Below are 26,566 nucleotides of genomic sequence, written 5' to 3' on the forward strand. Positions count from 1 at the left end.
TTTGTATAAGGTATGCTATACTAGAAATTTATCAGACATTTTTATGCTGAATCCAGAAACAAGTGCACAAAAATCGTTACTTGCTGTACAATTTTCTCGTGGCTATGTGGTTAGCATACATGCTTTCGGCGTGAGGAAACCTCAGTTCGATTCTTGACGGGATCTCATATGATCCCACGTTCCACTGTATGACTAAGTCTCATGTAGTCTGAGCGCTGGAAAGGAACGTTAGTCTTCATATTACCCTAACAAAAAAAAAAAAAAACCTTTAAAAGTCACTATGCAGTCCCCTTCCCTTTGCGTCGGGAGTAAGGATCAGCTGTAGTAACGAGGACTTAACAAGTGTAGTAAATATTAAATATTTTTTGCTGGAAACTTTTAAATTATGTTTCTCAATGTTAAAATCATTATTACATATGTATTATTGTTAATTCAACATAAATATTTCATGTGTTAAAAAAATCTATTTTTGCCTCTGACTCGATTGAGTGGGCATTTTGTCACGTAGAAGAGGTTGTTAAGTTGGTTTATACATAAAACAAGTTACAGTGACAACTGACAACACCAAATAAACACACTTGCCTACACAGTTTATCTCTTACATTTTTCTTTTTTAAGCTTGTTGAGAAGGCGGATAATGGTGGATAGTGCATGTTGTGTGTTGAATTTTCTTTTTAGACATTATGCAACAGATCATTGACTGAGTGACATTTATGCAAAGTTTGCGTTTTTGAGAAGGTATTATGTTATGTTAACTTGCTTGCGTCAACAAAACTTTTCAATATTCAATTTTTTTCCTGTGTAAAGTTTCATTTGCAATACGAATGTGTTTATTAACCGAATTGAATTCTTCTTCTTCCTTCTTCCTCGACCCACGTTATGCCGTATAGGCTGAGTGAGACGGATGATAATATGCAAACAGGGCCGCACCCATGGGGTCAACCGGGACCCCCACCCCAAAACTTCTTAATTCAACATTCATCTGTACACATTCTCAATAAAACTATACTTGTTTAACAGGGAAATGATTGATGAAGCAGGAAAATTTGATCTTATACTTCATCTGTACTCTTTCTCATAAAAACAATCTAGTTCTATCATTTTTTTCTGAAAATACAGGTGGACATATTTTACAATTACTTACCGTCTTTTTCGGATGTAGAATAATATCCATTCAATACTTGATAAACTTAGTGGTTGTAGTATTAGACCTGACGTGTAGTATTGAACACCCGCCCATAGCTTGGACCTCTCGCAACAAACATTTCTGGGTGCGCACCTGTATGCAAGTGAAGAATAATGTAATCGGTGGAATGAGGGCGAGTGGGAAGGACCACGAGTAAACCCATAGGCACAATGTTCACCGAAATATCTCTAAATCTGAAATTGAACTACATTATTTTTTTTCAACTGGGATGAACGCTGTACCATTGCCTCACAGATTGAATGGACTGCACTGTATTTTTGAAGTTAGAACGGTATTCATAATCAATGACGTCGACAGAAAGGGGAGGAAAGAGCCCTACTGGTAGCTACATCTGCCTCCCCTCTCTAGATTCTCCTCCAGACATGTAATGTAGATCAGGTATAATATAAACCATTTTTTTCGGTCTAGAAAAATATAGCGCCTTCCTCCTTCCAAAATATTAGCCCCTCCACCCCTTTAAGAAATCGTCACTGTTTATAATGTTCGTTAGTAGTGAAAAAAATCTACTTATCTAACTTAAAGGAGCATAGACTTCAATATTGAGATTGTAACGAAGTGGTAGGATCCATGGAATCGATGGTAGAGCCTCTTCACTTGAGTAAACGTAATAATTCACTAGACTAATATAAATATTGGAATATGATTTAAGAATAATCCAGAATAATGGATTAAATATTAAGAATATTGCATTAAAAACAACAGTTTCCCCTAAGGAGAATATCACGCTACGTCAGTTATTGTATTCCAAAATTTTTAAATATAATCACAGCATATGAGAGGACATTTTAATCAGGAAACAACAAGAATAGAAGATATATTTTGTGTGAAGGAAGACGGCAGGGTATTGAACATGCATTTGAACGTACCTCACCTCTCTGGACAAAATTTCAGTTACGGTGATGGTTGGACCTGGAATCCGAATTCGTCGATTTACCTTAATTCAGGTTATGGATTGAAAACTTCAACCGTTCATCTATTATTGCACGTCTGATTTATTTCTACAGAGGGCAAGATTGCCACGTAAATTCACTATTTACAGCTGACGTCTGACATATGGGAGTATTACTGATTTTGCGTGAAATTTCTTCCCCTCCCAACGCCCCTTTACCCAATAACACAACGTAAAAACATTACCAGCGGCACTACAAAACAAATATAATAGGGTCTAACTTATCAGACACGTAGTACCACTAGGTAGGCTATATATTGATCTCTGAATTTCCTTGATTCCTCGCGATTAGAGACCGCTATCTATAATGGAAAATTATTTTAAAATTCTCTGGCAGTTTTTAATTGTGTGAACCAAGGTTAACGTAATCAATTTTTCCGTTTCATGTTTTATGTTTGTTTAGAACAATTCACTCCCTTTATGAGTCGTCCCGTTCTTTACTGTGTCTGTAAGGAGGTATAGACAGACACTTAACTTTATAGTAGTATAATACGTTCCGTATTTATTAGGAATTAATCCGAAAAAAAAAAACAGTAATGTACTGACTCTATCTCTATATACCGTATTAAAATGCTACGTTTATATGTTCGAGGCCAATTCCTACCCACAATGAGATCTCGGAAACATGAAGTTTTCGTTGGTCGGTTCCAAATTGTGTGTGCGTGTGGATTGGCCAGTCCCGATTGAATTCTAAAATATCGTTAACTTTCTATTCATCAGCATTGTTTTGAATTTGTAAGATTAGCATTGTGACGTTGGTGTTCCTAATATTGATAGCCTGTATGTCAGGCAATCAGCAGAACAGCAACGTATAGCGGGTTGACGGAGATTGCAGGCGCTTTGCTTTAATCTCAATGCGGAAAAGCTATTGCTTGCTGGCAACTTCAAAGGTCTGTAAAGCCGCAATGAGGCATACTCGGATATGGTGTTATAAGGGGGAAAAAAATGTTTTAATTTGACATCTGTCATTCCTCCAAGTTTGCGACAAAATTGGCCTCAACATCTATATATTAAAACGCTACGTCTATATGCGTGTCTATATAGCAATCACTCCCTTTTGAGTCCTCCCATCATTCACTATTGTCTGTAAAGGGATGTGTACGGATATAGTGAATTAGTGGGAAGGAGCTTCATGCTCATATTAAAATGCTTTATGAAGAGAGCTTAGGTTCAGCTAATAATAATAAAAAGATAAAACACGTTTAAAAGCGATCTGGTAACCGTACTGTGCAGATATAAACATTTTATTTTAATTTTTAAAAAGTGCCGTTTTTTTCGATCTTGCTATTAACACAACAACACAAATGTCTATTAACACAGATTTTTCTGTTCGTTTTCTTTGTGTTCTGCTGGTTGTCCGTGACCTGTTGCAATGTCTTATAACATTAAAAGAAGTACAGTGTCCTCGCCTCTTCCTTTTTAAACAACCATTTCCTCTGCTACAAGTTTTACTTTTCATCGTTAGATGATGTCACCATCTTTTAGCATTGTTTTTTCCTTTGAACTAACATGTGTTTAGCCTCCTTTTTTTGTTTTGTTTATGTTAGTAAAAAAAAAAAAAAAGGCAAACAAAACATTCTTTTATGAGAGGAAAAGGTGGATAAATGTAATTTAAGTTTTACAGTTGTGCTAATAGTATGCTTATAAATGCATTAGTGAATGATTAAAAAAAATCTGCACAGGATGAGTGTATGAGACTGTGTGGGATTAAATGCTTGGAAGTGACTGAACTCAAATATTGACATTTGTGTGTTAACATGAGGAAGATCTAGAGAAATGTTAATATCAGGGGCGCCGTTAAGGTGGGTTGAGAATACATATACATAAACATGCTAATCGATAGTGTTAGTATATTAATGAAAAACATGAAATTTTATTGATGTCAATGGAGATCCCCTCCCCCCCCCACACACACACCTCCAGCAAGCAAAATAACACTGCTGATTAATCTGTTTGAATATTTTAATTACGTTCTTTTTACTAACACTATTTAACCCAAAGTTGAAAGTGCTATACAAATATATTTCACAGCATAGCCTAAACTATCACGTGACGAAATTTCTAAAATGAAATTATTAGATTTAGGTTCTGCGATTCTGCCCTGTACGATAATGGAGGCGGGTGAAAAATATAAACTGATAAAGAGGAAAGATTGCAGGAAACAGAAATAAATGTATCTCTAGAAATTCAAACTCAGAAGTACGATATGTTTCACCAAAGTTCGCCTGGCCTTGATTCGACCCAGAGATCTTTCGAACCAGAATTAAGCTCCCTACCGCCGGACTATAAAGAAAAAAGAAGTATGCGAATAATTAGGATTGGATATGTAGGTTTGGTTTTGATCCAGCATCACGAGGTAGTTGGCCAGTCGTAATATTCTTAAATTACGAGATAGTAAACTCCGATCCATAAAGCTAGAAACAACAGCGAGTGGGAGTGATATGCTAGCCACATATTACCCAGCTAAACGCTCTCTGACCGGCCGTAATTCTTTCTGGACTGTAATGTCAATGGTTTCGTTTGTTTGTTTGTTTGTAACTTGTTCGTTTCTTAAATATTTGAAAATAAATTTTGTTGGCATTTTATAATTCTACAACTCTGCGAAGAGCTATACGCATACTACTTTTGAATATACCATTTAAATCCAATATCATCAGATATATTCTATCATCACTAGTAGAACAATTGCCGTAAAATTAAAAAACTTCTATTACGTTCTGCCAACAATCTCCTTGTTTTCAGGGGAATTATCTGTTTTACTGTCGTCAATTAACTAAAATATTTTTATCTTGCCTCTCTTCTTCACCTTTTATCACGTATCTTAATAAGGTATTTTTTCTTAAGTAATATTCTAATTAGTTTCTTTTCCTCTTTCTAACTTCTTTATTATTGTTTCTTTTTTTCAAATTTAGTTAACATTACTTCGTTGGAATTTCGTTCTACCCAGTTAATTTTCTTCATTTGTCTCCATACCCACATTTCAAACGATTGAAATCATTCGTCATCGGTTTTACATAATGTCGACGTTTAATGATCCATACAATGTACTCGTCTTTCATAATGATTTCTTTTGCTATTCCTATTTTTTGCTTTTATTTTTTGTTCATATTTTGAATCTTCGGCAATAACGCTGTTTAGGTACCAAAAACTTGTCACTTGCTCTGATTTCAAATTTTATGTTCGACACAGTTCCCCTAGTAGCAGAGACAACTTGCAAACCGTTTGCTGTAAGCTTGCATTGGAAGTTGGCAAGCTTGAATTCGGCTTGATTGGACAGCGTGCAAGCATACGGCAAGCTGGATTCCAGTAATGAAGTTACATCAGGGAACCTTGCATTCAGTGTTCCATTCAAGCTTGACACAAGTGTTTTAGGCTGGCGGTAAGCCAATAGCTAATGAACGGCCAGTGACGCTATGACTCTCCGCGAAGGATCTAAAGTATCGCTTGCAAGTACAACAAAAGGTAGATTGTATGAAAGTACGCCTTGAAAAGCCAAGCGTAGAAAGCCAAAAGCCTTGCACGCGCCAACTGACTAAGAGCTTTCTTGCTACTTGGGTCCCTTTCTTCCTATCATCGTTGGTCGCTGAATATTTTTAACGCTTAATTTTATCCCATGAAACAAGAAACAAAAAAATGGAAGGAAATATTGGTCTTCAGCCTCACATAACTTCAGTCTCAGCAATGATGGCCTTTCAATATCACCTGATCTCAACCTGACACTGCTTTTTACCTCTGAATCTCACTGAATATCAGCCACATTTATTGACGAGAATCAAGTCAGGCCGCATGCCTGGAGGTTACTCACCTCAGGTTGAAAGTGTTATTTTACTCATTCACTGTTAATTGTAAATATCTCCATTGAGCATTCTTATCTTGCTTGCAAATCAGTTCGATGTTTCCTTTAAAAAAATCTTTAGTTACAGGACTTACTTGGATATATTTCTTATCCGTTTTAAGAAGCCAAGGTTATGTAAATTATTCATTTTAAAACTTTTTTTAAAAAGTTCGTATCAGTGCGATTTATCTAGTCTGTGCAGCGACACTTGTCTGGCAGAAAACACGCAAAAAGCTAAAGGATGAATGATGGAGCAGTGCAACTGGTTTCTTACACCGAGGAAGGTTCAGGTGTTTTGCTGATACCAAATTAGGTATTCTTAACACTTGTGTTCTTGTTGCTGCATTACAAGATATACTCATAAACCACTTGCCATTGGAGGCGGAAAAGACGCGGATTGATGCATGTTGAAATAAATAAGAGAACAGGTTCGCTATACCTACAAAGATTGTCAGAAAGTGTTCAAAAGTACAAAGACAGAACGTCTTGATTTTTCAGTTTTATTTGAAAATAAGAACTCAATGGTAGAGCTCCTTACCTCTGATGCGAATGGTCCCTGGTTCACTTTCACGTTATATGTGAATGTGATGGATGGAAAATGTTATCACTTTGTTTTATCGTTTGCTTCCTCCCACTTTCTTATTTCGCTATAACTCTTTCATTGTCACAGATGTTATTTTTATCGTCGTATTCTTTAGTCGACAAGGATGTTAAGTCAAAGATTTCATTTTGTAAAAATATTGACATACCGTTTCTGAAACAAAATTGGACGTTCAGAATGAAATGACAATGAATGGACTTGTATTTCTCAGTTAAAATAGCAAAATATGGTGTATATATATCAAAGGTAAAGGAGGTGGATGATAATAAAGACAAACGATAAAGAAAGAACACGGAAGATCTCCTAGAAATCCACGGGCACGATTTTCATCATTGGTTTATACATCCTAGATTCGAACTAGAGATTCTTTGCATCAGAAGTAAGCACTCTATCACATAGCCACCACTTTACTCTCTTCCGAGTTGGGTTGATTGGTTAAATTTGCTTTGCGCCTTGTGCTACACTGAAATTATGACGGATGGAATCTTCTGTTTAATTACTCCAAGTCACAGCAAGTAGCCTCGCTGCTGAACTCAAAATCAATAAATCACTTGTCTCCGGTACAGTGGTGTGTGCACAGACAAGATCATAATGCAGGTCTTGGCTTAAAAAATAAATAATATCATAACTCTACATTTGCTATATATTTAAAAATAAAAGTATCTTTTACGAGCGTTTTGGTGATTACTAGTAGCATCATTAGGGAGAGATATGTTAATACATTAAGACTCTCAATATTTATAATGTATGAATGCCTCTCGGGGTGCTAGTAGCAAACGAGCGAAACGACGCCCGGTGCAAATAATTATTAAAATATCCAGGACATAAATTCCTAAAAGAGTATTTCTAGTTAATATAACTACACACAATTACTGTGAAAGCACCATCTGGTATCTAATGGCTGTGTGTATTGTTTTCATAAAATAAACATATTTTGGGAAGTAGTCGAAATTATTATCTTGCAGTCGCATACACAGAATTCATCAAGGAGGGGGAAAGGGGAGATGAGGCATCCCACCCAAACTTATATCGTTTCAGGAGACATGTGATTTTTAAAACATATTTTAATACGATAAATTTTAATTTTTTTGTATCTTGTTGAAGGGGAGAGGATTAAAACCCTGAAACCCTTCCATTTCGTGCTCACATACACACTATTCCTTGTGAACTATTGTGGCAGTTCTTGCAGTTGCCCTAAATGCCTTAAATGACAAAAGAATTTGTCTTTATACTGCAGTGTAAATATTATTTTTCTCTTAAAATCTTTTCTGCTTAGAGTTTACGAGTTTAAAAATGTCATCTTAAACCGTGTTGAAAATTGAACAACGCAATTAACCTTAATTAATGACTTATCGACATGGGGTGTCCGCTTTTGATGCTGCATACCGATCGTTCTCCATCCTTGTTGCGGCCTTGTTCACATTTTCATAATACTCTGTCCTTCTAGTTACTATGAGATAGATACGCGTAATAAGGAAAGGAAAACGTGCTTACTTATCGTAATTCTCCTCGTGTGGTCTCCTCTATAGACGTGTGTGTACTACTGACTAAGAACAATGCATCCTGCAATCAACAGAAACATGTTCTTTTTATAACTGGAAACCTCTAATTGAAATAGACAACATTACAGCAGGCTTTGATCTTGATATTTCTTTGTGCTTTCGATTTCTGGAGTGGTTTAGGTTCTTGTTAATTACTGTTTGTTTCTTTCTCTCTTTTAAATGCAGTGTATTTCGCTACGATAAGATAGATGTAATTAAGTATAGTTTCTCTCATCAGTAAATGTAGTGTCATCTTCGGTTCTTAATGACTCGGTTAAGGGATTACATTTGTAATTTTCTTGGAAATATTTCTCCATTTGAATATTTATTCTCTTTTATTTTTTACTTTCTTCTTGTCAGATGAACAAGACAGATCTCATCGACGGATCATAGTGATGTAGTGGTAGAGAGATCATTTTCAGTGTGAGGGGTTTCTGGGTCGATCCCAGTCGATGTGAGTTTTGTGATGGACACTGTGTTCACGGCTTCTCCCACTTCTTCCCATATTTTTACTCCACGAATTCTTTCATAATCATCCTCTTTCATTAATTATCCGTCTTCTTTAGCCTAAAGAACACAATTGTGAAATATGAAATTAAAGGTTTCATATAGTTTTTTTTCCCCGTACTACAAGGTGCAAGAGGGCGAGGGAGAGAACATGTTACTCGTCCAATGCCAAAACCGCGAATGTGCAAATTTTGCTATTTTCACCTAAGTGCAGTTTCATGTTATTTGGGGCACACAGATTCCAATACCAAAGACATATTTGTGACATATGAGTATATTAGAAGTTATCGTCAATTCCTAAAACATGTACCTAAGTCTGTATACCGATTTTTTGGAGTAAGTTGAATATTAAAATGCTTATAACTCAAAGTCAAATCTAGCACATTCGCGGATTTGGCATTGGATCGACAAACATATATATTGGGACATTACATTTACAGACGAGGAAGATTGTAAGACGAAACCGTATTTGTCTGTTTTGCTCGGAGATACATTTCTGTTGGTCGATTTAGCACATCGACCAGTATAAGACATTGAATACCAACAGAAAAACGTTTTGCCACAGTCGTCAAACCAATCTTGAACAGCATAAGGGATGAACGCTAACTCATCATTATGGTTGCAACTCGAGACACGTAAGTTTTTGTTTAGTTTTTGAAACAAGAAAAAGTCATTTGGGGCCAAATCTAGAGAATAGAGTGGATGAAGAAACTGGAATCTGCACTGTTGAATAGCGGCGTTGGAAACACTGTCTTGTTGGGTATCGTAGACATCACCTCTCTCTCGCAAACATCGTTGAGTTACACAAAGTTCCACTCCTTACTAAAACCGAAATGGTAGTGCATCCCACTTTTTTTTTTTTTTTTTTTTTTTTTTTTTTACACTAAGAAAGGATGATACAATGGTTGCACCGAGGTTTGTCATCCCACGAGTGTTGCACTATCTTTAGACTTAGAATATAATGAACGCCCCTCATATATAGCCACAGAACTTAAATAGAACGCGATAGATTTCAGTAACCGAGCTACAAACCATCTCCAAGAAATATTTTCCACAAAAAAAAATACTTGTTCAATTTTTGATTGATTGATATAAAATGAAGTCTAACATTCCTTTTCAGTAGCAAAGCTTTGAGATGGGATTTACTGCTTGATGTGAGACCCTAATCTAGGAATAACTACGAGACAAGAGTTAGGATTGTATCATCTCGAAAATGTCTCGTGAAAGTTAAGTCTTGTCCCGAAAATGTATCTATTTATTTATATTGGAGGATCTTTGTCTCGTATCCTAGTTTGTCACTAAAATTTCGTCTTGACTCATCTTGTGGACAAACCTACCCGAAGCACTCTTGCAACTTAAGCAAGTATTCCCACCAGGAACAAGGTGACCAGAATTTTCACTTGCGAAAATGGGACGCATACGATTCGGCTATGGGGGGGGAGAGTATCTGACTTTCAGATTGCATTTTGGGACTCAGCAATGTTCTCAATTTACAACATACACAAGTAAGAGTGATAACACACCGTTTCTAACTTTACGTGTACCACACAACAAATAATGGTTCCCGATTGCAAGTTCTATCCAACAATTCTTTTAACTAGTTGAACACTCAGAATTCCCACTCAATTCCTACTTGAACCACGAACACTCAATTCTCATTTGAAAATTCAAAAGTTCTAGACACGGCTGAACCTTGGCAACGAGTGTGGGTACGGAAGAGAGTAGAATTTCCATTGACGATTTATATTTTGAATAATAATTACGGGACACCTAGGTCATTTTTACTTAAGAACGGGACATTTAGGCGTCCCGTTCGAGAATCAGAAAAAAAACGGGACAACGGTTGAAAAAAAAGACTGTCCCGGCTAAAACGGGACGTCTGCTCACCTTGACCAGGAATCGAAACCATGCACACGGAAAGCACACATATTAGTCACTTGACCACGAAGAGGTATTATTCAGCTTTTGGGTAGATCGAAGATAAATAAATAAAAAAAAAGTAATCTTAACAGATTACTTATAACCTGTATCATAGCATGACATAACAGAGGATATGTACAAAGCCTTCTGTAAACGATTTACACGAGAAATTGAAGCGTTTCCACAGACATTATCTTAACTGATTACCGGAACATATATGAGCCATAATCCTCAATTGGCCCAATCTTGCCCTATAAGCCAACTGCTGTGAAGGAAGCATTACTTCTCTTCAGATAGGATCAACTGTTGTTATGAGAGCATAATTTTCATTCCGGACTGCAAGAAAAGTTTCGCCCGTTATGAAGGATTTTGTAATATGCCAAGAGATTATGTAGAGATTCCACAGTAACTCTCATACATCTAGCTCAAGACTAAAGAAAAAGAAGAAAAAAAGTTGTTGCATACTAACACGTAAGTAAAAGTACTACTTAACAATGTTCGAACCATTTAGTTGCATGCTTTTAAGTCACATTGTTGAGAAAGGGGGGAGAAAAATCGTGATTTATGGCTATTTCCCTGAAAACGAGGACAAATAAACAACGATAGTCATTTTTTTTTATTGTTCTCCATTTAAAGGAAGGCAACCAACTGAGTTTTGGTACGCAGTCATCTTTTTTTTCTTCTTTTTCTACAAGACAAAGGGTCAAAAGAAATAAAAATTAAGTACTGTATGTGTTCATTTGACTTTATCTATAGAGCATTTGGGAGGAGCGGGTGTTGGCGCATTCAGTTGGAGGTCACTTAATTTGACCTGGTTAACTTGGGTGATTGATGAACCCGCAGAATCGTGACGCAGCTTCCCAGTCCGTAAGCACAAACCATGCCATTCATCCATAAAAGTCCTACGTGACCCTGACCAAGAATGACCTTTTGCAGATCAATTTGGTGACTATTGCTGCATCGCGAGATTTCGTGTTCTTTACAGAATTATTGAGAAAGTAATATCGTGCATGTATGAAGTAGCTAATAATGTACTCCTCTTACAATGCTGGCTTTACAATATTGTACGGTCGGCAGTAAAAATGCATACTGAAACTCAGTGGCGGTGAAACAAATTCTGAGGTTCTCCCCGCAGAAATAAACAAACGCTATGTGAATCGAGTTTCATAACTTGACGGGACCTCGAAAGAATGGAAGGAAGGGCGCCTCGAGGGGTCTATGGGTGTTTCATCGTTGCTACTGACTTGCCAGTAATTTCAAAACAAAAAGATCAGTTTAAATGTAGCTTTCTGTGGCGTAGAAACAACGTAAATTCAGTGCACATTGAGAATGGAACACTACTAGAAGTTCATTACTTATATATACACAGTGTATTTCACACTGCCTTTTTGACAAAACTCTTCGTATCTTCAACAATGATATTTTATAGGTTGCATTTCTCGCTGCAAGTTTTATTTTCGGAAAGAATAAGCCTTATGGCTATAATGACAGCGTTTTGCAGCAAAATTCTTCTGCATCTGCTCAAATCGAACTTTTATTAGATCTTTACATGAAGGAAGGGGTTCCTCTGTTGAGAGGTTACATGTGAGCGCGGACCGTGTGTTGCATGTAGGGGCGGAGCCGCGAATCGGTGGGGGCAATATCGTTTTCATTTATTTCACTCATTTCTTTATTAACTACAGTTTCTTCACTTCATTACATTTATGATACGCTTAATTTGCTGCATTTTTCTGGATATGTCTCGTGCAGGACCGGATTTAGGGGGTGTAAAGGCGTACGTGCACCCACCCCCCTCCGTTGTAAATATACACTACCTAAAGTGAGAAGCTAGCGGTGAAAATAGCAACACTTTCCGAAAATTTCTGCTATCATATTTCCGTTTGGGCTTAAAACAAAGGGAAGTTTTGCAAAATCGATAGTTGAAGTCAATTTTCTAAAATTTGAAAGGATAGGATTTACCAAGAACAGACACTTAGTATTTCCAGAGCATTTCCTCATTCACACCACTGACGCGTAAAGGCATTTAAGAAATTCCAATTGAATTCAAATGCACTGATAGTTATTGGTATTCAGAAAATCCTGGATCCGACCCTGGTTTCGTGTACTTTATTTCACAGTACAGTGCATTCTCTCACTAACGTCACGGAAGCTCCTACAAGGATGGAGATACGGTGTGTCTATGGAATCGTAATATGTTTAAAGCTTATTGATCAGATTAAGGAGAAGATTTTGAATTGAAAAAATAGTAATCGAAAATTAGATGTTCATTTTTCGAGTTTACGCATCGCAATTAGCAAAAATAGTATAAAAAAGGTGTTCATTAGCTTCACATAATTGATATGTATAATAAATCTGATGGGCGTACATATAAACAATGCAAAGGCGACTTTTTACTCATTACCTTATCTTGCATGAAGTAGACATTCGGAAGTTTCAAGAATTTGACCTATTTTAAGTAGATATACCGTATGTAAATAAGTTATTTCTTTAGTACCTTTTCCTTCTTCAGTATGATTGAGGAGATAAGAAGAATAGGGTGACATATTATATAAACATTGAAGATTTTGTAGTGACTCCGTACGTGCATTTGTTTTAAGCGAGTCAACCAAGAATTGAAGCGTCGCTATTCGTGGCAATGTTGGCGAATTTCATCCTTCACAGAAGTCAGATTTACACCTGAGTTCGTCCCGCCAAGAAGGAGTGAAAAAGAGCAGTAGGAAAATAAGAAAGAAAGAAAGAAAGAAAGAAAGAAAGAAAAAGAAATCAGGTTGTGACTTACCTTGACAGGAAACAGGCCCGCCCATACCAACCGTAAATAAGGAGTTCGTGTAGGAGATGTGTGTGTATGTATGTGTGTGTGTGTGTCTAATGTGCTGAATCAATGTTTCCAACTGAGGTGGTTGATGAGCCTGACCATCTTGTTTATCAGTGTTTCATTTTTGATGCTAAAGATGCGTCTACTTTACTCCGCGTGACTACTTTATGAGCTGCAATAATTGATGTTCTGTTTGTTTTCAAGCTCAAAGTGCATGGTAGGCGAATTGTTAAGGCTTTCGGAATTATTGACACGAAAGTTTTCGGATTCTCTCTTCGGTATACCCAAGGGTGCTCACAGATGAGTTTTAAGCTACAGGTTGCGCATATTATTTTTTGGTTGGGAGGGGAACGTAATTTTTCATTGAAAATGGCACAGTCGAACTTTAATTATACGATAATGATCCTTTTAAGTACGCTTAATTGTATAAAATGTGGTCTATATAGCAAGTCATCTTGATTCTGGCACGATCAACTCCCATTTTCTCTACTACTTTTCTGGGTGGAAGGGAAGAATGGTAAATTTGTGGAAATGCGCCCAAGCACTTGAGGGAAGGGATGAACACTGTTTGGCCTATCTCTTTATTGGTTTATACTCATGTGATTCCTGTAACATGTTAATTGCGTCAGTGGGTATACATATCGATGTAAAAAAAATCTAAATTTGTTGTTATTTTGTTCTGTAGTTCTAATTTGCTTCATTCTTTGTATAAAAGTGATGTCATGAATGACTACTACAGTATAATGGGATCTGAACGAGTATTTTGGGGGTGTATTCGAAGCAGTGACGTCGCCAGCTTTAATTTCTTGAGGGGAGCCAGCGGAGGAGCGGAGTTTTTAGGGGGTGGCTTTCTTCCTATACCAAAGAAGGTACTTATATACTACTTGACCTAGTAAAGTACCAGCATGTCTGGGATTAGGCTTAGCCACCAAGGAGAGGGAGTACACTTGTCCCTAATAGAAAAATGAAATGAAATTTTTAAGTTTTACGTTCCACGGATATGCCGGCGAGGCTAAAGGAGACGGGGACGATGAGAAATGAATGAAATGGTTGAATGAAGAAAGTGGGAGGAAACGGGAGAACCCCGAGAAAACCCACGAGCACGGTGTTTGTCCACCACACAGATCACTTGGCGCGAGCTGGGATTGAACCAAGGATCCCATGCACCAGAGGTGAATGCTCTACCACTGAGCTACTGTTAATAGAGTTTAAACCTGTGAACCCTTGCGCATCGAGGACGAGTTCTAAATGTCTTGCTACGAGAGCGCCTTACTTTGTATTCTCTGTTTGGGAACATAAAATCGAAGAAAAAAGACTACCTAAATTAGAACCTAATAACTAACATAACCGACATGTAACTTGATGCACATAGCGATTCGACTTGCATTCATTCAGTCTTTTTTTCTTTTCTTCCATTCATTTTCATCTCTTTTCTTTTTGTTACCGAAAAATAAAGGGAAAATACGAGTACATTGATGTGCAATTTAAACTAATTGAAAATAAAAATCAAGAGAGAAATAAGAAAATAACTACTCAAGTGCTAAGGGAAGCTCAAAAAGTGCTAAAATGTAATATTTTTCACTTAACACCTTATGGTATCGCTTAAAAATTAAGAAATTACAAAAGGCGATTTTGAATTACATACAATTTTAGAAAATTGTCCTTATGTCTGTAAAGTTGTAGAAAATTGTATGAAATTTTAATATTTCTGTTATTAACTTCTTTTGTCTGATCTTAAGACATTAAAATGCACATCGTGGGAAAGAAGAGATTATTTATTAAAATTTGCAGTCAGAACTTCTTTGTATTGACCGAACATATGAACTAATAAAGATGAATATTAAAATAACGTTTGAAAGATGGGGCGTTTAGAGCACAAGGGAATCAAATTCAGTTATCCAAGTGAGAGAAATAGGTATAATGTTTGTATGGTACGCTTAAATATATGTACTTTTTTTTTTTTTGGAATTTTAAGTTATTTACTATATCTGGACATGAATCTTGTAAGCTCTGAAAGAAACTTGCGAAGGAGATCTTGAAAATGTGCAAAATGATCAAAAGTGGAATATAATGCTCTATATAATGAAGTTAGCAACTTTTTGGAAATCATAAAATATCTGATAACCAAGTTCATTACTTACACATAATTTGGGATGCTAGTCATTAAAAAAAGAAAGAAAGATATTTTTACGTTTAAATACTTATTTTGTAACTTTAGCGATGAGATTCGAAGTATATTTTCAATATATATATAGGCTATATACTTATACTTATGTTGTAAGCTTTGGGGTGTTAGGGAGAGCTCATTTATGTAACTTACATTTATAAATATATTTCAGTTTGTTATGTTTAGAAGACCCATCCTTATTTCTACTGATTTTTGTGTTATGATAGTGTCGTAAGAACAGAACTGTGAGCCAAGGATAGACAGTTCCGAAGCGCTAACCCCTGCTCGTTATACAACCCAACTTGCACCTTACTAACCAACTAAGGGGAAGAAAATATTCTTTAGAGCAGGGGTGTCCAAATATTTGGTTGACAGCGATAAGTCATCGTAACTTGTGAATGGTTTTGCAGTCTGCATTTCTTCATGTATTCTTTTTGTTAAGACTTTCTAACATTAACTTAAAATGCATGTACTGGATAGATGTCATGCTGTTTCGGCAAACTTCGTTTTATTTGTAATGGAACATTCTCTTTTAATTCAATTCAGAACTCTTCAGCTATGGTATACAGCTCAATACGTTTTTTTTTTTTTTTTAACATTCTTCAAATATTAAACTTCAGAGTTTCGCGAGCCAAATATTTCTGGACAGCAGGTTGAATACCTTTGACTTCGGCAAACTAGCATAGATAGAAATATTAAAGAAAAAAGTGATGTTATTTTATTCAAAACTTACTAAAAAGTTCGTTTTTTAAAAAGAAAATTCAGTAGGTGAAGTAAACTTGTAGTTAGGACTGTGCAATATTTCAATGTATCGATCAATATTTTCAAATATCGAGAAATCAATATAGAAAAATTTACTAAAAGGACAGATTTTTCGAAACATATTTTGATATTTGGATATTTTTATTTTCGGTCTTTGGAAATTTCAATATATTGATCATGTTTCGATATTTTGTCGGTATCGATTTTCGATATCGAAACCTGGATACCTCAAGCAATACTTATACCATTCGACTTATTATCCATTTGCATGTATGTCTGTTTCGCAAGAACTTTCATAAAAAATTGTCAGATTTTAATGAAACTTTGCATGTACTTTCTTCCAGGCTTAGGGGATAATCCTGCTGCTTGGAGCTTAATTTTGCTCATTTTAAGAGGGGTAAAACCAACCTCAAGCTAAAGTTTTGTGCATATTTATGTAATATCATATCAATACAATTTTCTACCGAAAGTATTTGAGAGCAAGATCCTGACGCTCCCTGTGAGATTAATATTCGGACCAAAGAGGAACGGGAAAAGGGGATGGCCAAAACTTCATAACGAGGAACTGCATAATTTATACCGTTTACCAAACATTGTTAGGATCATGATATCTAGGAGGCTCATGTGGGCAGGTCATGTATCGAGAATGGAAGAAAGTATGTACGCTCGTAAAACGCTTTCATTGTTTTAACTGTAAACCTAATGGGGAAACGACTAGAGTCTATTAGAAAGATCTAGACGCAGATGGGAGGACAATGCAGTATTAAGATGGATCTCGCAGAAATAGGAATTTCTAGAAACTAAGGTAGAAACTAAGTCAATGGAAAAATTTTGTGAACGCGGCATTGAACTTCTGGATTCCTTAGGCCATAGATTAGTTAGTTAGCTACAATTTTCTACAATAACTTTCGTATAAATTAATCGATTTTGATTTAAAGTGCTGCAATTACATTTTCTTTAAGTCTTCCAAATTATTCCCATTGATCAGGGTTAAAATCGACCAAACAAAGAATGAGTCAATTTTATTCTTATCTTAGAACTTACGTTAGAAATACGTTTTGTAAAAATACTCCAAATTTAGTAAAATATACTGTAGCATGTGTTTCTTTGAGACGAGAATAATTATCCCTATTGTTTGGGGTTGAAGTTCTCGAGAGGCATAGGGTCGAATACAATTGTGGGGATGAGCGCAACAGTGGGCTAATCTACATTTTTAAAAATGGAGAAAAATCAAGTTAAACACATGCGTTTTTTTTTTGTACAATATACCAAAAGCAAACACAAGTGGTTGAATGTGTCATACATTGTACATACATACATTGTACAAGAAACCACATGTGTTTAAGTTTAACTTGATTTTTCTCCATTTTTAAAAATGTGAGTTAGACCACTGTTGCGCTCACCTCCTCAATTCTTCTTTAAAAATGTTTAACAATAACTTGACCTTCATGACTTCTAGTTGCTAACACCTGTTGTTCCAAGTTTTCGGTGGGGGTTCCTTTCCTCATATACAAACCCGAGTGATGGTTCTGATCTCCCTTTAAACAATGGCTCTCATCTTATATAATCTGTTGGCCGACAAGGGACATTAAAGTCTTTATCAACCAATGATAAGCCTTCCTAAAGTGACGTCCAAAATAGTTAACGGTAAAGTAGTGAAACTTTGTAAGTTAAAAGAACTTTCTAAGAAATTGTGTACGTTCATTTTGATAATAATCATGTGTCGTGTCGTGCAGAGTGCTTGTGGCAGAAAGAGCAGAAAACACCTATCTATACATTTGAATTGGCACCATAGTCACGGCGTACTCTTAAATGTACTATTTCTATTATTTCATTCATAAATAAAATATAATTAATAGTTTGTTCTATTATTTCATTGCAATATTTTTTATTATGTGTATATGCATTACCTATGTAAGTGTTTTATAGTTTTATCAGTTATAATAATGTCATAGTTTTGTAGGTTGTTTCGTGGTAAAAGTAATAATTAAATGTGATTAACTATATTAGGGAGGAGTACATTCGTCGGTAGGTCAAGAGCCAATCAGAGTATTTTAGTTACTCATGGCTTTGTTTATGACGGTTTAGACGTGATTTGGAACAGATAATAGTCTACAAGTCTTGAGTGCAGTATAATTTATTAATAAGAAAGAAGTTCACTCGAAACTATAAATCTAGACAGTGTATTCAATAGTAATATTTTTCAGCAATTGTGTGCGATACTTCAGCACAGACAGAATTTAATAAAAGGCCGATTTTTTTTTTCCTTTCTTAATAGATCCAAAGTAAGCTCTGATACAAACGATGAATTTTGAAAGCGAGAGATATTTAGATACCCGAGAATCAATCCTTCAGCACTCATGTTCTTCTTCTCTCCTTTTAACTCGTCTCCTTTTTTTCAATATGTGCTACGATGTCGATCTATTTTGGTTAGGTGCTATTTTTGAATCTCAAGAGGGAGGTTCCTTCCTACCACGGGTTGTTTTCTTCCGCCTGGATGCGGTGTTTCTTTTACTTCGCCGCCTGTTTTTAGTGACAGATGTATGCATAGCTTCTTTCTCATCTTGAGACGAGAAAAAAGAGAAAGAAAAAAGAAAGGAAGGAAAGAAGAAAAATACTTGAGACAGAGACTGCGTGTATGTATGCGTGTGTGCATTTGAATTTATGCATAGTATAGAAAGATTAGTAGTGAAAAGAACAGAAAAATCATAATAAGGCGGGTTCTTCTTGTAAAAGAGTGACCCTGGCCTTGTTTGGTAATCGGCAAGTCACCACGTAACAACCTAGTAACTCTGTAACGGGTCCGGGGGCGTCGTGGTTGTTTGACGTCACTACTTGTAGCTCCTCCCTTTCCCCCTGTTCTGTTTTTCGTCCCCGCTTTTCCTCTCGTTCTCCGCTCTTGTCCTAGTGAGTGAGTTAATGTGTGTTTGCCTTGTTTCAGATTCAGCTGAGGCTGGAGCGGCAGTCAGTCATACATACGGACCGCTGGATGGTTCCTTGTATGCAACTGTGACCAAGAAGCCAACAACACCAACTTCAACACACGCAACTACAAGTAGCAGTACAGAGGCGACTCCTGTGGACGGTGGCGACAGTGTTATAGCCCCTGGTGGTGCCAGTAGTAGTGGTGTCAGTAATAGTACTAGTGGTGCAATTGCTAGTGGTGGTGTTGTTCTTGGTGCTAGTGGTATCAGTAGTGGAGTGGGTTCCAGTGTTGTACAGAACGGGAGTACAGCGACGCCAGATGTGTTTGTAAACAGCCCACATACAGTGTCCATGGACTCGGGGATTTCATCAGCAGGGAACGGACCGCATAGAGACGGACATTTAAGTGGAAGTTCTTCTTCCCCACCTCACTCCGGTAGATCTGCTGGTTCATCTTCAGCAGCAACGTTTGGATCCGCACCTCCGCCAGTCCCGTCCTCAATCAACTCCCATCAAACGTTACCGAACGGACTGCACCAAACGGGCGTCGAAACGAGAGCCGAAGTACACCCGCAGCCCGCAGCGGGTCCATCGTTAGCGGACCACCGGGCTTTGGACGAGCTTCTTAACGATATGTTGTTAACAGTCGAGAACATTCCTGACCTCAAACCGAGTCAGAGACCAGGTTTGGAGGACCTGGATTTAGATCTTGATAGTTTGAAAGTAGACTTTGACTTTTCGACACCAAAAACCAACGAAATGACCCGCTCTTCGTCGTATTCAGTGACATCTACTACCACTCGTTACCCCCAAAATTCGTCATACCTTACCAACGGCTACCCCTCACCTACAAACCCTACTGGACACTCTTCGACAACCCGTCGACTAGATTTCCACAGTGACACAGACGAATCGGACATTCCTTATCATGCGAGACAAGACAGTAGGCCGTTCACCTATGGAGTTGTTCCAGGAAGTCCAGTTCTTCAACGAAAACAGTTTGCAACTGCTGCCAGTCCTCCTCCACCTCGAAGAGATTCCAAAGAAGCATTGCAGAATCATCCAGGCCTTGCAAGTCCAAGTCTTGTACGGAAGGCTCTGGCAAAGAACACAGTGACGTCAGCAACGCCGCCGTCCACAGGAACTTCAAGAGTCGCACAGCGCCAGTCGCCTACAAGAACGAGCCCAGAGAGAGCATCTCCTACAAGAATGTCTGCAGGAACCTCCGGCTATCCTCAACCCGTATCATATAGCACACCAAGTCATTCTACAGGATATGGGACAACTCCGCCATCATCCAGCAGCATACATTACCAACAAAGTATCTACTCCCAGAATGCTTCATCTTACAACAATTCACCGTCCTACAATACGTATGGCTCTCCCTACGTAGCTGGAAATGTGGGAGGAGGAGGAGCACTGGATAGGTGAGTACTCTCTCATTACTTAACAAAGGCATGCCATTAATTTTTCTTTCTTTCGTTCTTTTTTTTTTCTTTTCTTAAGTGAGTGATATTCCTTTTGATACTTTTTAGAATTGAGGCGCCTAGTATCAAAGCCGCCAAATCCATTTTTTTTTTTTCTTAAACTGAAATTGAGTTATATATCGCTTGTTATATGTTTGATCTAAAGGAATTCCATGGAAACAATATTTTGTTTAAAAGCTTAATACTTAAAAAAAAAAAAAAAAAAATTCAAATATGGGACTTTGTATGCGTGTATATGGAGCTTCACTGCACGTTTTGCGAGATTACTCGAAAGTAAGCGAAATGGCTGTGGCGGATTTTGATACTAGGCGTCTCAATTCTGTGATTAAACAAGTGTTATTGTATCTGGTAGACAATCTGGTCTGAATTTCGTAGTGTGATACCTGGCATTAAATTTAGTTTTCTTTTATTTATAACAATTTAAGATAAGAAAGAAATGATTATATGAGTTATTCTAACGAAAATAGATAACCGAAGTTCAGATCAAGATGAAAATACAAAATCTATTAAAAAATATCTTCTCTTGTAGTTGTGTATTCTGTTAATATAACGAAAACTATCATTCCACGTAAGATATATGATTTATTTTATGAAACAAAGTGCTTCTTCAGAGCTGCATTAAATCATTACATCAGTTCACTATAGTTAATAGCTGAGTTGAGAAGAAAATAACTTGTTTCATGTAATATAAGAAACTAAATTGTAAAATTGATCTGCAGAACCGAAATTTATAAATTACACAAAGAACACTCGTGGAATATTTCATATTAAAATTTATTTGCTGATGGAATGGACTATGCTAGAAAATATGAATTTAAGTTTCTAAGGTTTACGGTTACATTAATTGTTATTGGGAACTTCAAATAAGATATACTTACTTGAAGAGATTATAAATACAGTATCTATAAACCCCACGACGAAAATTTCATGGAAACGAATAATAAGCTGAATTAATAATTGTAATTCATTATATAATCTTCTTGCGATACATTCTGTAATTATGTAATGTAATTTTATATATATGTGTGCAATTTGTACTAGCAAAAGTGAGTAAACACTAGAGTATCAGTTGAAGGGTGAATGGGTGGGATTTCACTCCCTGTCTTGAACCATATTTTTTCTCTGGTAATGAATGATACACCTTATTTAACTAAGGAGAGATATTTCCCACCCACTGGACGTGTAAACTATATTATTTTTACCGATTCATTCCTGTTTAGCGTATTCTTGTTTTCCCTTCAGTCCTACTGGCAATTTATATCTCTGTCTCATCTTAAATATAGGCGAAACAGGAATTCTTATATAACCTAATCCTCCATAAAGGGGTACTGAATGCCCTAGTTTTATTTATCCCCCCCCCCCCCCGAGTTTCTATCGTTCAGTTTCCAGCGAAAAGAAAATCATGCCACAAACAAACAATGTACCCAATTCCTGGCAAACCATCAATAGATAATCTTTCATTTTAACGTCCTACAATAATGCCTGTTAGGCTAAGGGAGACTGATGATTAAGGCAAGTGAATGATGATGGAAGAATTGATGGAATGAGAATGTGAGAGGAAACGGGAGTACTCTGGAAAAAAACTCACGAACACGATGTTGTCCACCACAAACTTACTTAGCCAGGAATCAAACCAGGGACCTCACGCACCAGAGATAAGCGCTCTACCACTAAGCCACTCTTCAAACCATTAATAGAAAGGATATCGAATAGACTAATGAAAGGTAGGAAGTGAATGGAAGGAAAGTGATAAAATGCGCTTAAAAATCAACCTTTGTCAACATATACCTACAAAGAAAAAACATCAAGAAGAGCACACCTTAATCCCCAAATGACGCCACTGGCTCAGTTGAGTTAATTTTAGAAATCTTGATAGCATTTCCTTTCAATCCAGGTTATGACCTAAAAGAATACATTTTTGGTTCTTGTGCCCTTCCGAATCATCCACATTTTTATTTTCATTTACTTCTCCATTCACTGCTTTTACTGTCAAATACTTTCTTCAACAAAAAATATTTCCTTCTCATTTCTCTCATCATCTTTCTCGTAAATGTCTCAGTTTTAGCTAATCTTTATCTACAGCTGAATGTGAACGCAAATTCAGTACCCTGAGCAAAGGAATAAATTAGATTTTTTTCAATGGTTTCAAACTTTTTTTTTTTAAAAAAAAGTACTTTATTAACTTCCTTTGATGCAGAAAACTCAGCAAGAAAATGGGTCATGTCTAAGCATCTCAATACACTTAACAAACTAACTGACAAATCATTAAACCTGCAAGAATTTCATTCATCTTGTCTATTCAACTGATTTATGTAAGCCAAAATCTTAATTTCCTTAAGAGTTTGGTGTTATAATTCAACTTAAAATGAAGTTGGTTTGTGTACCACATTTGATGTCGTAATTACATTTTAAACAACCAATCTTCAATTATGAACAATGGGCTAAAGGTTGTTGAAAGAAAGATTTTTGTTTTTAATGCGAGATTTAAATTAGTGCAAAGTATTACTAAATAATTTTCTGGGGTGCTGTTGGCAAGCACCTATAAGATTATTAAGATAGTAGAGTTACTACAGTCATTTCCTCCTCCGATAAAATCACAAATCGTCCACTAGTAAACGTATGGTACACATCAATAATTTTCCAACTGGCCGGTGTATGATGTAGGAATGTGCTTTTACAATCAAAGAAATACATCGAAATAGCAGAGAGAAATACATTGAGCAAAGGAGGGGAAGGGATGAGGCAAGGGAATGGAATAAACAAGTGTTGGCAGTGTGCGCTTAGACATGTATTCACGAGTAGTATATAACTGCAAAACCACTGGCAATGGTTGTTCTTGTTTGCCTGTCCATCACTCACTTCTATCAACATTAGGTTCCCTGCGTGTTCTTTCTCCTGTCCGTGTGGTTTAGCGAGAAGGAGAGCACCGAACTGTGACGTCATAGACCATTCAGTTGGAAATCGTCTTTTGTCAATAACTTCCAAACGAATAGACGAATTATAATACAAGTTTTCGATAGTGTCCAGAGAATTATCTTCTCTCTAAGACGAACAAAATAAATAAATAAATAAATATATTTTATATAAAATTGAAAGTGACCATGTTTGTGACTTAATACCTCTTGAACCACCCGACCGATCTCGATCAAATTTGACACATAGATGAGGTTCGGACCTGGGATGATTTTTATCGTTTCACTTTGACGCTGCAACTTGGGGGAGAGGGATACATATAAATGATCGAAAATGACCGATATTAGTGTCGAATCCATAGTTTTCGGAGTCGCTGAGACGAACAGTGACACTTCCCATGCACTTTAAATCCAAATTCAGCCCTTTATATCAAAAATGAAAAGTACTCTTCCCATGCGAAGAACGGGTATTCTGCTAGTATATACATAAAATAGATGAGTTAACTTGTTTTGAAGTTACTGACGAAAGAAGAAAGAACATTAAGATGTCTGTACCCATTTTTGCTGGTGCCTTTACTACCACTATACATAACAAATACGTCAGGAAGTCTGTGTTTCCGTAAACCGAACTCTTATTAGGATAAATTTTACCAACCCAAGGCTTAAATCGTAACATTTTACCTGAAATTAAATAATGTATACATTAAAATGAATGCAAATTTGAAAATAGAAGTCTTTAGATTAGTCGAGTAGAAAATCATTTAGTTTCATTTTAGTGTTTATGTCACGGAGTCATTAGTATTTTATCCTGAGAATTATACGAACCCGCTGATCTAAACAGCGCTGCGAATAGTCTAGCAAGCAAGGATAATAGCCATAATTACTCTCGTAGAAATACGTAGGAAAACCGATTTGCTGATTGTCCATATCTCGATATCAACTTGATGGATCACGTCTATCATCGAACTCGATTATTAACTTCTGAGTCTCTACACCGTGGCTCAAACTGATCGAGATCCATCAAATAGTTCTTGGATTTTCTGTCTCCCGGACAGACACACACGTAAATACAAGAGAATATTTGATAAACCGAATTTTCTGCGTGTATAAGAAAAAAAAAAAGAGCTCATACTACAGTTCAAGACAAACTATAAAGAGAGAAATAGAGAAATATACAGTAGAAAGTTGTTTTTGTATTTGTAACCAAATGGGACGCCATTTACTCCTTTTAAAGTTCAAAGGAATGTGGTCAAATTAAGAACACACAATCTTTCTTCTTACTTGACCTTGGAAGCAGTGCGAGGTCAGGAGGGTTACTTTTTTTTTTTTTTAAGTAACATTTGATACTAATACAACCCGATATAAAGTGGAATGCCTAACGGGAATTCGTGATAGATACATTTTATATGCATGTGAGAAATTGTCGTAAACTATACTTTTTAACTTTCCATAAGCTTTACGCGTTACTACAATACGTAATTTTAAAGATTGGATACTTGGGTACAGTTTTTTTGTATGTGAATTAGACTTCTCGATATATCTCAAGGATAGATTAAAGGAAAAAAAGGGAAAGCATTTTGAGCTTTTGAAGTTAAGTCTATTTGAATGAAATTGAAACTTTTAATCTTCCATGGTTATGGCATGACGCTAAGGAATACAGATGTTGAATGTAAGTGCATATGAATGATGAAAAAATTACTCAAGTGAAGATACTAGGCACAAAGTTCTCCACCTATTACTGTAAGAAGTTTGATTTTCATCACATCTCTGTAGTATTACAACATTAGTTCTAATAAATAAATAAATTTAAAAAATCGTTTTGGAAAAGTATTTTGTTGATCTAATTATAATACTAGCAAATGATACCAATCTTATGCTTTTATTTCATTTTAAAACGTTAATAGAGAAACTAGGATCATTCTTTAGTTCCATTCCGACAAAACTGTATTATTATTATTATTATTATTATTATTATTATTATTATTATTATTATTATTATTATTATTATTATTATTATTTATTGCGTATATTGAAATATCTGAAAATACGTTTCAAAATTAAGTGTTAAGAGCCTGACACACTAAAAATAATACAAACTGTACCATATTTTCTCTTGCTGTTTTTCATAAGTGAAAGGAAATAATGAAATGCAATTTGCCACAATCATAGATAATGTTATTCTACAACAGAAAATTGAATCTGAAGAATTTTTAGTGTTGCTATCCGTAGATATTACAATATTGCCAAAATAACAGTTTCCCCAAAATCCAAGATAAGGCAGCGACTAGAGGAAGGAACTCAACTGCATTTGATTATGTATTATGTTGTCTTGATATCCTGTGAACTACTTTATAAATAATAATTGTATTTAATTTGTAATAAACAAACTAGTTTTAAAATATAGTTATTAAAATTAAATAATAATGTTATTTAAAAAGTCATTTCTGTGGATGGCAACACTCAAAATTCTTCAGGTTCATATTTTCTGTTGTAGAATAACATCTATGATTGTGGTAACTTGCATTTCGTTATCCTTTCACTTATGAAAGCAAGCAAGAGAAAATATGGTGCATTTTGTATTATTTTTAGTAAGTCAGGCTCTTAAAGATCAGAGCTACTGGTAATATGTAATAGTACAGTATTTGTATCATTATTATCTAACAATAAGATATTATTTATACTGGTAGTAAGAATGAAATAATTGATACCTGATACTTTCAAAGTCTCCTAACTTTCTCTCGCATCAATATAATCTAATGATCGTGTCCACAGAGGTTGTCTTTGACAATTCCCTGAACTGAAAATAATAATAGATTTTTTTTAAAATCTTTAAGATAATGCCCCAATATATATATTTTTAAAATAATAATCGTATTTTAGAATACTGTAGAAAATGTTAAGGAGATGTATTTATATAGGTTTTTAGAGATTTGGCTTA

At 36.0% G+C, this 26,566-nt stretch overlaps 1 protein-coding gene across 11 annotated transcripts in view; it reads left to right on the forward strand.

Moving 5' to 3' along the window:
* Nucleotides 1-26,566, forward strand: part of by (focal adhesion protein tensin) — a 947,366-nt gene that overhangs the window by 840,292 nt on the left and 80,508 nt on the right. For all 11 annotated transcript variants that reach the window (XM_081744677.1, XM_081744683.1, XM_081744695.1 and 8 more), the window contains one exon: nucleotides 19,246-20,656. In XM_081744677.1, the coding sequence (XP_081600803.1) occupies nucleotides 19,246-20,656 (1,411 nt within the window). The remainder of the gene's footprint in view (nucleotides 1-19,245; nucleotides 20,657-26,566) is intronic.

Source organism: Thermobia domestica, chromosome 2, assembly GCF_964235325.1.
Source record: "Thermobia domestica chromosome 2, izTheDome1.hap1.1, whole genome shotgun sequence".
NCBI classification, from domain to species: Eukaryota; Metazoa; Arthropoda; class Insecta; order Zygentoma; family Lepismatidae; genus Thermobia; species Thermobia domestica.